The sequence below is a fragment of the Ascaphus truei genome, chromosome 1 (assembly GCF_040206685.1).
Source record: "Ascaphus truei isolate aAscTru1 chromosome 1, aAscTru1.hap1, whole genome shotgun sequence".
Lineage (NCBI taxonomy): Eukaryota > Metazoa > Chordata > Amphibia > Anura > Ascaphidae > Ascaphus > Ascaphus truei.
The window spans coordinates 276834074-276847423 of record NC_134483.1 but is presented as its reverse complement, the minus strand read 5'-3'; the positions used below and the strand labels follow the sequence as shown (position 1 = coordinate 276847423).

Here is a 13350-nt window from a genome sequence, read left to right as displayed (position 1 = left end):
CTCTCAATGAACTACTGTACTGTACACAGAATGAGGAAGAAGATAAAAACGGAAAATATGATATTATGATATTACTATATATATTACTATATATATATATATATATATATATATATATATATATATATATATATATATATATATATATATATATATATATATATATATATAAAAATAATATATTATTAAATAATATTATTATAAATGTGCATTATTCATGTTTATCCATGTTTTACAAATGTTTTATAAATGTTTATCCAATTACAATCTGCCAGAAGAACTTAATACATTCTGTATTATTCATGATTATTTTTATATTTGTATTTTTTGGTTCCTGATAAAATAAAATAAATATTTATTTACATTCCTGCTAATCATAATCATTGACAACAACCCCCCCACCCACCCCCACACACACACCTACAGTACACCAAAGAAAAAGAAAGAATGACAAAACAACATGAATCAGTTAATGGTTTTTTTAACTCTCAATTCTAACAATGCTGTGCAAATCAGATTTACATATCAAATTCGAGAAGGGATTTTACAAAGCGTTACCGTAAACAAAGCCTCAAAGGGTTGGAGGGGGGGGGGGGGTTGGGTGAGTCATGCGCAGTAATCAGCTAGCTCCCATCTCAAAGAGGATTACATGCAGGCGCAGTGACTGACGCTCGGCTATGGACGGATTAAGAACACAATGTCAAGCTTCAGAAAATGAATGACTCTGTGGCGTTTCAAATCCTTGAGCGAGCCTTGTGTGTGTTCGTGGGGGAGGTGGCTACAGGGTACAGCTGCATGAAGTTCAAAGATAATGACATACTTTAATTTCAAAAGGCAGTTCATCATAATAATATGATCCCTACACCCCCAAATACAGTACGTAAAAAGCAAACAAATCAACCATGTGCAGTCAAACGCACAGGGTCGCAGTCAAAAGCTACAGCTCAGATTGAATATCGTAATACAGTATCAAGATGGTTTTTGCAGGCTTGTGGAGAAAAAAAAATTAGCATTAAAAAAATGTTTTTTTTTTTTTTGGTCACTCACTCAAGCAAGCAGTGGTGGGCGAAGTTACAGGCGCATGCGCAGTAATCACCTGCTGTCAAGCAGGAATGTGATTGAAACCAGACACACGTTCAAAGGAATGGTGTGGGAGAGATGTACTGCATTGCACAGAAGATAAGAAGTTGAAATACCCTGCAGTGCAGTTAATTATCCTGAGCGAGGGGAAAGCGCTGTATATGCCAAAATGTGACACTGTTACAGTACTGTACACGCCTATGCGTTTCAACAATTTTCAAATGAGACATACTGTACAGTACAGCACTGCAAATGCATGTATACTTTAAATATGCAAATTTACAATTACTGCACGCGTACACAGACTGTGTACTGACGTAGATTGAACCGCGAAGGTATTAGACTTCCAAGATAACAGCTCGCGTTTACATGGCATTGCAGTATTGCAGACAGAGAGAATAAAATGCTAATATCACGAGCGCTAAAATAACACAATTCACTCCGGACAAATAAAACGCACCTGACCGAGATTATCTGAGCGCCGCGGATCTAGCCGATTTAGACTCAGGTCGTCCGCCACTGTATGTACAACAGAAGACATGGGTGCCCAATGCTACATCAAATTGACAAAACATATATGGTAATGAGAATAAATTTTAAATACTTGAATAATAATAGTAATTACTTTGTTTTTTAGTTAAACCCTTTGGCCAAAGCGTCATAAGCCTGCTTACCAACGTCAAGGTAAACCAAAAATACATACATATATATATATATACACATACACACATAAATATATATATATTTTACACACATATATATATATATATATATACACACTGTATATATATATATAAAAAAATAAAATAAATTATATATATATATATATATATATATGTCTCAAATAATGTTTGTGTGTGTGTATGTCTGCTGGACAGCTCATTGGCCTGCGGGCCAGGCAGAGAGGAGCCAGGCAGGGAGAAGAGACACACATGCACACTCTCCTCACACCGTGACCACGTGCACCTCTGACACACACACACACACACCCTCTCCCGGTGCCCGTCACTCTCCCCCGTCAGCCGGATCGCAGCTCACCTTCCACACATACACACATCTCTTCTGGTGGCCTCACTCTCCCACCTCAGCCCCACTCAAACCCGGATGCTCCGCAACATCCCCAGCCGCACCATCACACTCACGTGCACCGCACTGCACCAGCTCCCAGACGGAGGGGAAGCACGGCGCGGCCCTCCTGCCCCAGCAGCAAACTCCAGGCTCCTCCCCCCTCGCTTCCAACGAGGAACGGAGGGGAAGCACGGTGCGGGTCTCCTGCGCTAGCCTGCCACTCTTGCCCCCCCACAAACTTCTCAAACCCACCTCCTGCCCCAGCCAGATGCCACGGGGAAATCAGTGCCAGGAGGGAACCGTCTGCCACCAGGAACCACCACCCGGTCAAGGTGTCACCCACCGTCTCCCACCCACCCACTGTCACCCAGTCACCCACCGTCTCCCACCCACCCACTGTCATCCAGTCACCCACCGTCTCCCACCCACCCACTGTCACCCAGTCAAAGTCAACCACCCACCCACACACCCACACACCCACCCAGTCACCCACACATCCACCCAGTCACCCACACATCCACCCAGTCACCCACACATCCACCCAGTCACCCACACATCCACCCAGTCACTCACTTACTCAGTCACCCACTCACTCAGTCACTCACCCACCCAGTCATTCACCCACCCAGTCACCCCACTCACTCAGTCAACCCACTCACTCAGTCAACCCACTCACTCAGTCAACCCACTCACCCACAGTCAGTCACCCACCCAGTCACCCAGTCAGTCACCCACCCAGTCAGTCACCCACCCACCCAGTCAGTCACCCAGTCAGTCACCCACCCAGTCAGTCACCCAAAACCACCTACCCACTCACCCAAAACCACCCACCCACTCACCCACTCACCGACCCCACCCACCCACCGACCAAAACCCACTCAGTCACCGACCAAAACCCACCCAGTCACCGACCAAAACCCACCCAGTCACCGACCAAAAAACCCACCCACTCACCGACCAAAACCCACCCACTCACCGACCAAAATCCACCCACTCACCGACCAAAACCCACCCACTGACGAACCCAGTCACCGACCCAGAAAAAGTCACCGAACCACCCACCCACTCAAGTGTCACCCACCCACTCGTCACCCACCTAGCTGTCAAGGGGGGGGAAGCCCAACCCTGTCACACCCACCCCCCCAAAATTACATCCCGGGTAATGCTGGGTATATCAGCTAGTATATATATATATATATATATATATATATATATATATATATATATATATATATATCTCAAAACAAAACAAAAACATTAAGGAGCGCCTACTATAACAACCTATAAATTGTGAGTGAATTAGCTACTGTGTTGAAACAACCAATGGGGTGGCCAGGGGGGGGTAATAATATAAGATGGATCCTATGTTTTAAAAATATATCACATAATAACTAATAAAATTTTAATAAAAAATGTTATAAAAAATATATAAAAGTATACAAAAAAATTTAATTACTAAAAAATAAAAATGAATAGCTTTAGATGTATACCAAAAACCTCAAAAAACATAGAGTCCCGTTCCAATAGAGTGCATCCAGGTAAAGGCAGCCCGTTTGAAAGGGACACAACTCCCTTGGAAATACCTATGAGAGAAAATGAGAAAAAAACAGGCGCACACCTAGTGCATTAAAGTATAACAATCATTTTATGGAACATTAAAAAATAGACAAATGCCCACTCACAAATCAAACAATAAAAAAGAGCAGTTATGAGATTGGCCCTCATTGCTGATCGAGACGCTGCCAGTGGCTTATGAGGGCCAATCTCATAACTGCTCTTTTTTATTGTTTGATTTGTGAGTGGGCATTTGTCTATTTTTTAATGTTCCATAAAATGATTGTTATACTTTAATGCACTAGGTGTGCGCCTGTTTTTTTCTCATTTTCTCTCATATATATATATATATATATATATATATATATATATATATATATACATATATATACAGTGTTCGACAAACCTATACATTTGCTCGCCCCGGGCGAGTGGATTTAACCCCTGGGCGAGTAAATATTGGCCCTACAGCACACGTTTGGTACTAGGTGGCGAGTAGATTTTTTTGTGTGGCGAGTAGATTTTTTGGTGATTTGTCTCATATATATATATATATATATATATACACACACACACATATATATATATACATATATACACACACACACACACACACACACACACACCAGAATAAACGAGTTCTTCTGTATTTGTTGATACCTTTTTTTATTTGGACCAACAATTTGTGTCATGGGACAAGCTTTCAAGAGTTTTCCTCTCTTCCTCAGGTCAAGCAATACCATAAAAATATACACACATATACATACACACTGTGTGTGCGTGTCTATGTATGTGTGCGCATCTTTATGTGTGCGCATGTTTATGTGTGCGTATGTTTATGTGTGCGTGTGCGCATGTATATGTGTGCGTGTGCGCATGTTTATGTGTGCGTGTATATGTGCGTGTGCGCATGTTCATGTGTGTGTATGTGTGCGTGTGCGCATGTATACGTGTGCATGTGTGCGCATGCACATGTGCGCATATGTGTGCATGTATATATATCTATATCATACACACACATACAGTACATACACACCTAAGCTCCGCAGGGCCCTGTGCCTGCAAAATGACTCTGTAAAGTGCAATGTAAAACTAGCAGCGCTATACAAGAACAAGCCATTATTAATTTTAATAACACACACATTCACACAAAATTAAATATACATATTGTTTACAGCATGATATATACAGATCTGATTTTAAATGAGTTGTTAATATTTAACATTAACTACACACGTGCAATGGAATAAGGTTTAATTAATTCATTCTGAGCTACTCTCCTTTGCTGCTGCTCTGACAGTTCTGTGGAGAAGATCATGTGACCAGGCAATAACAGATACATTTGTGCTCATGCTTGTGCACGGCTGTGGAGGGGGCAGGACTCACAAAGGGGTGTGCCAGAGCCTGTTACAGAAAAGGAAGGGGTTGTGCTTTTCTAAAGGGTTGCTATAGAAACAAAAATGCTTGTTACATTAGAATACATTACAAATTGTCTTTCAAAGTTGTTTTAAAAAAAATAAAAAAATGCTACAACTATTTTCGCATAGTACAGAACTGATTTATTAAAAAAACCACACATGCAGGATATTGACTTAACTGCAGCTTTAAACAGAGCCTCACACAAGAAAGAGAAACAATGTGTTAAATCTAAAGCATTGACCCAATGTCCATAGGTAATGTACATAAAGGAAACAAGTGTCAAAGATTTACAGGTCACATTCCATTCTACAAACACACTGCCTGTACCGAACTTGAATTATTTCTCAATACAGTTCATTGCAATTTCCACAAGGAAAATGTATTGAGATTAAAGATTATCAGTACTACAGTATTAATGATATTGTTGTTCTTACAAGTATACATAAGATCTCCCAAAGCCAGTTCAGCAAAATAGTTAGGGTGACCAGATTTTGAAAATGAAAAACCGGGACACATTTTTTTTTTTTTACATAATAGTTTATTTACTGTAGTACACTTATACTTTACTACCATTAGTCCTTGTTACATTGTTACGTGTGTGTGTGTGTGTGTGTGTGTGTCGGATGACCTCACTAATCGAACAAATAAAAAGCGAGATGTGAATGATTCTGAACCCATTAACCAGTGTCAGGATGCCCCCTCTTCACAATTTCTAAAGCAGCAATCCCGCCTTGGATCTTACCTGATCCGCAGTCCCTCAAGGTACTATACTGGAGGGGAGATGTTCCCTACCCGTCTTCCAATGTCTGCCGCGTGAAACTTGAGTCAGATCTGGAAGAAAGCAGGGTAGGTTACTTTGGTGTAGGTATACGGCAGTTAAGATAAGACAGGGAGGGTGAGGGAGACAGGGAGGGTGAGGGAGACAGGGAGGGTGAGGGAGACAGGGAGGGTGAGGGAGACAGGGAGGGTGAGGGAGACAGGGAGGGTGAGGGAGACAGGGAGGGTGAGGGAGACAGGGAGGGTGAGGGAGACAGGGAGGGTGAGGGAGACAGGGAGGGTGAGGGAGACAGGGAGGGTGAGGGAGACAGGGAGGGTGAGGGAGGCAGGGAGGGTGAGGGAGAGGGAGGCAGGGAGGGTGAGGGAGAGGGAGGCAGGGAGGGTGAGGGAGAGGGAGGCAGGGAGGGTGAGGGAGAGGGAGGCAGGGAGGGTGAGGGAGAGGGAGGCAGGGAGGGTGAGGGAGAGGGAGGCAGGGAGGGTGAGGGAGAGGGAGGCAGGGAGGGTGAGGGTGAGGGAGGCAGGGAGGGTGAGGGTGAGGGAGACAGGGAGGGTGAGGGTGAGGGAGACAGGGAGGGTGAGGGTGAGGGAGACAGGGAGGGTGAGGGTGAGGGAGACAGGGAGGGTGAGGGAGACAGGGAGGGTGAGGGTGAGGGAGACAGGGATGGTGAGGGAGACAGGGAGGGTGAGGGAGACAGGGAGGGTGAGGGAGACAGGGAGGGTGAGGGAGACAGGGAGGGTGAGGGAGACAGGGAGGGTGAGGGAGACAGGGAGGGTGAGGGAGACAGGGAGGGTGAGGGAGACAGGGAGGGTGAGGGAGACAGGGAGGGTGAGGGAGACAGGGAGGGTGAGGGAGACAGGGAGGGTGAGGGAGACAGGGAGGGTGAGGGAGACAGGGAGGGTGAGGGAGAGGGAGGCAGGGAGGGTGAGGGAGAGGGAGACAGGGAGGGTGAGGGTGAGGGAGACAGGGAGGGTGAGGGAGACAGGGAGGGTGAGGGAGACAGGGAGGGTGAGGGAGACAGGGAGGGTGAGGGAGACAGGGAGGGTGAGGGAGACAGGGAGGGTGAGGGAGACAGGGAGGGTGAGGGAGACAGGGAGGGTGAGGGAGACAGGGAGGGTGAGGGAGACAGGGAGGGTGAGGGAGACAGGGAGGGTGAGGGAGACAGGGAGGGTGAGGGAGACAGGGAGGGTGAGGGAGACAGGGAGGGTGAGGGAGAGGGAGGCAGGGAGGGTGAGGGAGAGGGAGACAGGGAGGGTGAGGGTGAGGGAGACAGGGAGGGTGAGGGAGACAGGGAGGGTGAGGGAGACAGGGAGGGTGAGGGAGACAGGGAGGGTGAGGGAGACAGGGAGGGTGAGGGAGACAGGGAGGGTGAGGGAGACAGGGAGGGTGAGGGAGACAGGGAGGGTGAGGGAGACAGGGAGGGTGAGGGAGACAGGGAGGGTGAGGGAGACAGGGAGGGTGAGGGAGACAGGGAGGGTGAGGGAGACAGGGAGGGAGACACACCCACTGATACACACACACACACCCACTGAAACACACACCCACTGACACACATGCACACCCACTGACACACACGCACGCACACTGATATACGCGCACACTGATGCACACTGATGCACACTGATACACACATGCACACTGATACACACACACACTGATACACACACACCCCCACTGATACACACACCCCACCCCCACTGATAAACACACAGATACACACACACACACTGATACACACTGATACACACACCTATACACAAACACTGATACACCCCGCCTCCCCCTGCACCGCCCGCAAGCCCCTGCACCGCCCGCCAGTGATGGAAGTCACTGCTCGCCGAGCCTGTGGACCGGACGGGGGGAGAACCCGCCCGCCAGACCTGGCTCCGCTCTCTCCCAACTATCGGGGATAAGGCCGCGCGCCTGGGCAGAAGCAGGGAGTTCCCCAACATCAACCCTGCACTGTCCCCATGCGCACGGGAGGGAGGGAAAGTGCGCACCCCTCCAGCCATCCGTGCTCACGCTCCCACCAACCCTACCTACCTACCTCGGGCAGCAGCAGCCACAGGGAACGGAGGCAGAGGGGGGGAAAGCGCCAAACAGCCAACGGCTGTCCCCGCTCCCACCTCCCTGCCCGCTCGGGCTGCGGGGTTCGGGGGAGGAAGCAGAGAAAGCCCCACCCCCGGCATCCTCCAGCCAATCACCTGCAGCCCGGCATATTAGAAGCCCTACCCCCTGAAATGCAAAAAAATACTCACCGGCCGGGCTGCCGCATCCTCACCGCCACCGCATCTACAGTGCAAAACAAACGGGACCAGGGAGAAAAACCGGGACATTGCCGGGACGGACTGGCAGCCGGGACAGCACAGAAAAAAACGGTACTGTCCCGGCAAAACCGGGACGCCTGGTCACCCTAAAAATAGTCCACAAAGTCCATTATCATACAGTGACGAACAATGAAACCTTGAGAGGAAAGTAGTGACCAGTGCACACATGGAGCAAATTCCACAACCAGCATCACTATACAGTATTGACACAGAAATATTATTTATAAAATCACAAATTCTTGAAATCGTCTCTTAAAAATATTCTAAATCCCCCCCAAACATGTATTCCATATTTAACAACAAACGCAGTAACTAGTATTCTGGATCAGAGAAATATTCACAACAGTGAGTGGTATTGCACCTTTAATTACTCAAAAAATATGCAATGCATTAACAGAGTAAGCATGAAAACGGGTATGCACACGGCCCTTGTGCTGTTCCCAACATGGCATGTAGTGAGGGAAGAGCACATCAAGACCACAGCAACTCAATTGGGAGGGAAAAACACAACACAAGAGATCACATGACCTTGATGCTAAAATGTCCATGGCACTCAGGATCCGCATGTATTCTACTTTTGAAGGGCTCAGAATCAAGGATTTGACAGGATGCGATACTTCCAAGAGTCAACCATAAAAAAACATGGCTAAGCCTGAACCTGTCCCTGATATTCCTCGCTCCAGGTGGTTACTTTAACCCTAACAAGTATTCAACTTGAGGAAAGCAATGTATCTTGATATGCAATGACGTCCATCCTGTAGCCCAAGGTTTGCCTTGTATAAAATAAAAATATGGCCATCAGAGGCCACATTAAATGTAAAAGGAAAAAAAAAAGTGTTAGAAGTGATATTCTTTTCTCTTTTACTGCATTGTGCACGAATGAATGCATGATGATTTCCTGCACTTGAGAGCTTACAATCTAATCTTGGGGCCTGAGACACAGGGAGATAAAAGGTTACTTGCCCAAAGTTATAAGGAGCAGATTCAAACCGGACTCCTCTGCTTCAACGTCAGTGTTTGTTTTCTGAGTCGGTGCCTTTACTCACGGAGCCGCTGCTTCAGCCCTTGTGGTGGCAGATTTTAATCTCTCACATACATTGTGTACAAACACTATGGTTATCAAGGTCATATTGGAGCAGTGTGTTGATGCATTGCACAATATTTTTGGAGCAGTTGCATCAAATGTAATTTCCTACATCTTACATCTGGGTGCAAATTGTTACAAGCCAAAAAGTTACGCAACATTAAAAATGTGTAATTTTTTTAAATGCAGATTGAAGGCGAAAAACGTGACACCCACGGGTGCAGAATTTAATATATCTCATTATAATCTGTGCATCTGGTAACTATTCCCTAACTTCTCCTTGTCACACTCCCCACATTGCAACATGATGCATAAGGGGCAAAAAGTGCTTAATAACCGTGATACCGTGATATTTAGCCCTCTTGGTATGAATTAAGTACCGGAGGGCCCCGGGTATACGGCGGGTTCCGTTCCAGAGGTCCGCCGTATAGTGAAAATCGCCGGAAAGCGGATCCGGCGATTTTCAGTGCTGCGCATGCACCAACTGGCATTTTTGCCGTTCTGCGCATGTGCGATCTATACGCTGCGCGCGCAACCTGCGGTCTGCGCATGTACGCCTTGCGCACCCACCCATTCTGAGCATGCTTGATTTCCGATTCAACATGGCGACCCCCTTCTCGGTGCCGCCGTATCAGCGGATCGCCGGAAAGCGGAGCGCCGAGAAGCGGGGCCCTGCTGTATAAGAATATTAATGACAATAGGATTGTCCCAGCAGGGAAAGGAGATGGAGCACAGCCGGGAAAGGAGATGAAGCACAGCCGTGCAAGCAAGAAGTGAATCCGGGGCCAAGAAGATCTGATGAAAAATTCTTTATTGATGATATGACAACATGGTGCAGACAAGTAAAAAAAAGTCCTCTTACGCGTTTCACACCGCACGCGGTGCATCGTCAGAGAGAGTACACGCGTGAAACGCATAAGAGGAATTTTTTACTTGTCTGCACCATGTTGTCATATCATGAATAAAGAATTTTTCATCGGATCTTCTTGGCCCCGGGTTATCTTCTTACTTGCACGGCTGTGCTCCCTCTCCTTTCCCTGCTGGGACGATCCTTCTGCCTCTACTACTTGGATGCACGCCACCGGAGAAAGTACAGGTGACCTTATATGAGTAAGCTACCATCTCTAATATACATTGGTCATTGCTGGGACAATATACTTTGTATTGTATGTCTTTATTTATATTGCACCATTAATGTATATAGCGCTTCACAGTGGTAATACATGTGGTAATCAAATAAATAACAGATAGTATAAATAACAGGTCATGGGAATAAGTGCTACAGGCATAAAAGTAACATTAAGGAAGAAGAGTCCCTGCTCTGAGGAGCTTACAGTATAATTGGTAGGTAGGGAGAACGTACAGAGACAGTAGGAGGGAATTCTGGTAAGTGCGTCTGCGGGGGGCCAAGCTTTATGTAACATGTGTCCAGTATTATCCCCAGTGCTATTCATACGCTTCTTTAAGCAAGTGTTTCTTAAGATGGGTCTTAAAGGTGGATAGAGAGGGTGCTAGTCGGGTACTGAGGGGATGGGCATTCCAGAGGTGTGGGGCAGTCAGTGAAAGTGAGAAGAACGCAAGAGTCTGGATGGTGCATAACGAGAAATTAGGGCTGAGATGTTAGGAAGGGCAGAAGAGTGTAAAGCGTGTAAACCATATACATGATTTTACACACTCTGGAGAAGCAGTCCTAATAGGAGGTGACTTAGTGGGACATGTTTATTACCTCTCATATTTATGACCTACCAGGACATTAATTATATGCCTCTCATTTATGAGTATATACCTGTACATACCAGCACTCACTGACTTTTAGGTCACCTGTTTTATGCATCTTCTTCAATCAAGCTATACATTGATTATTCTACATGAATGTGACTAGTGACCTGACACATTTGAGCACTGTTACTACGGAACTTTGGTCTACATACAGTACTGTTAATGACAATAGTTCCATCAATAATTAGTTAGTATCAAGATACTGTACAATAAGTAAACAGTGGAAGAAAGGAATCCTTGCTCGAAGAGCTCACAATCGAAGTGTGCTTTAAGTATCATAGCCTTTAGTTTGTTATTGTTTTGTATTGTGTTCTGTAACCGTTAGCTGTAAATAGTTAGTGAGTAAAGACACTGAATGAAAACAATGACACAGAGTTTGAATCAGGAGAACCTCCTTCAATTCCTGGTGTCACCTCCATGTGACCTTGGGCAAGTCACTATCTCCCTGTGCCTCAGGCACCAAAAACATGATTCTAAGCTCCCAGGGACTGTAAAAAAATCCTATGTACCGTCTGATGTACTGTAATTGTGAAGTGTTTTGAGTCCTATTGGGAGAAAAGGGTTATATGAAAAAAATTATTAGAACTACTGCAGCACAATGTGTTGCAGCCTTCTCCCCCCAGCAGCATTGCACAAGAAAGGGAAGCATTAAAACAAGCTGACGTCTACAACCTATCCAATTACACTGTGGCCTTCTAGCTGTAACACATCATTTAGGAAAAACAAACAAAAGCCTCAGTTTTAGCTTTCACCTGTCTTGCAACATCACATACTCTGTTACATGCTAAAAGTCCAGGTGATCAGACCCCACTCTTATACATAAGGTATAACAAATAAATAAAACAATTGTTAACAAGGGGCAAATGCAGGTACTGACTACTGCAATCCATATACATGCCTAGTTAGGATTTTATGGTTTAGGATAAATGCATATTTAATTATTGCCCAAGTGTCCAGTACAGATAACGGATACAAGGGGCCATAAGAGGATTAGACAAAGTTTTTGTCTTGTATTCTACTAAACCAAAGATCAGATTTATTATGTAAATAATGTATGTATGTAAATTGCAATGAAATATTATTAGTGTAAGATCACCAATGCAAAACTAGTACACCGACAGAGCAAACCTTGCATATAATTTTACTAAGGGCTGCAAGCAAAGAATTCTATATAATTGAAATTGACCAATAAAAGACTGCATGCTGTGCCAGGAATAAAACTATTACACTGAGTGAAACCAGGTATTTTTAAACTCTATAAATCAATTGGGATTTGCATGATAATTACATGAACCCACCAAGCAGTACAGTATATTTTGGGTGTTGCCAAACCAAATTTCTGGTCTGATGTATTCAAATCTTGACGGGCCTTGTAAATAGAAAAAAAAATACAATCAGTTTAACCCGATTGGTGCAGGAAGTCTAAAGCAGTTTAAACCTAATAGATTATAATGTATTTACAGTATAAAAGCACCAACCTGTTCTAATCCAACACATTTCCCCTATTGGGTGGAGGTACTGTAGTGTGTTGATTGCATTACGAGAAGAGGCTTAATCTGCTCATGCAGATCTCCATCCACAAGTGCTGAGCCCACTCTGACCTTTTTTTTTAGAGAGAGATTGAAATGTGTCCTACCTTTGCAATAGTCATGCAGATCTACTCTCGGTGATTCAGCTCAGCTGTCCAGCTCCCCGCAGTGATGATCTCAGGGCACAGAGACAAGCCCTGCCCTCTCTCTCTCTCTGCTTCTCCTTCTCCTGCACTCCCTGTAATAAACACACATGCAGAATTGTTCCTGTTTGTTTTCTTAAGCTACACTGAGCAGTAAGTAGTAACAATTTGCAGATCCTGCAGAATCAGCCAGTCACGTTCATTCATAAATCATGACGTGTTTTTTTTTTTGTTTTTTTAAATCTTCCTCCTGGAGATGATCTGGGAGGATTCAACATAAATTAGATAAACCCCTTGCATGCAGTGTGTTCTTAAAGGCTATTGTATGACTAGACCAAATGGTTCGGAAGACACTGGACCTCAGGGATGAAGGGAGACTCTTCCTTTGTGTGCTAAGACATGCAGACAAAAATAGGAAGCTCCCAAGGGTAAATACATTCATATTTATTAGGAGGGTGTGGCTATTACAGCAAGCCACTTGGCTTTCATTTACTGTATGTTTAATTATGAGCATTTATAGTAGCCTTTGATCAGGGGTCTTGTTGTAGACTTATAGTCGCCCCCTGAACATTAACATACTGCAGAGCCAGTA

General features: G+C 45.1%; 1 protein-coding gene across 1 annotated transcript in view; it reads right to left on the bottom strand.

Moving 5' to 3' along the window:
• The window catches only part of CORO2A (coronin 2A), a 425741-nt gene extending 412822 nt beyond the window's left edge, over positions 1 to 12919 (bottom strand). Inside the window, exon 1 of the mRNA XM_075604517.1 lies at positions 12723 to 12919. Coding sequence (XP_075460632.1) covers positions 12723 to 12737 — 15 coding nt within the window. The 5' untranslated portion in view covers positions 12738 to 12919. The remainder of the gene's footprint in view (positions 1 to 12722) is intronic.
• Positions 12920 to 13350: the final 431 nt, after the last annotated feature.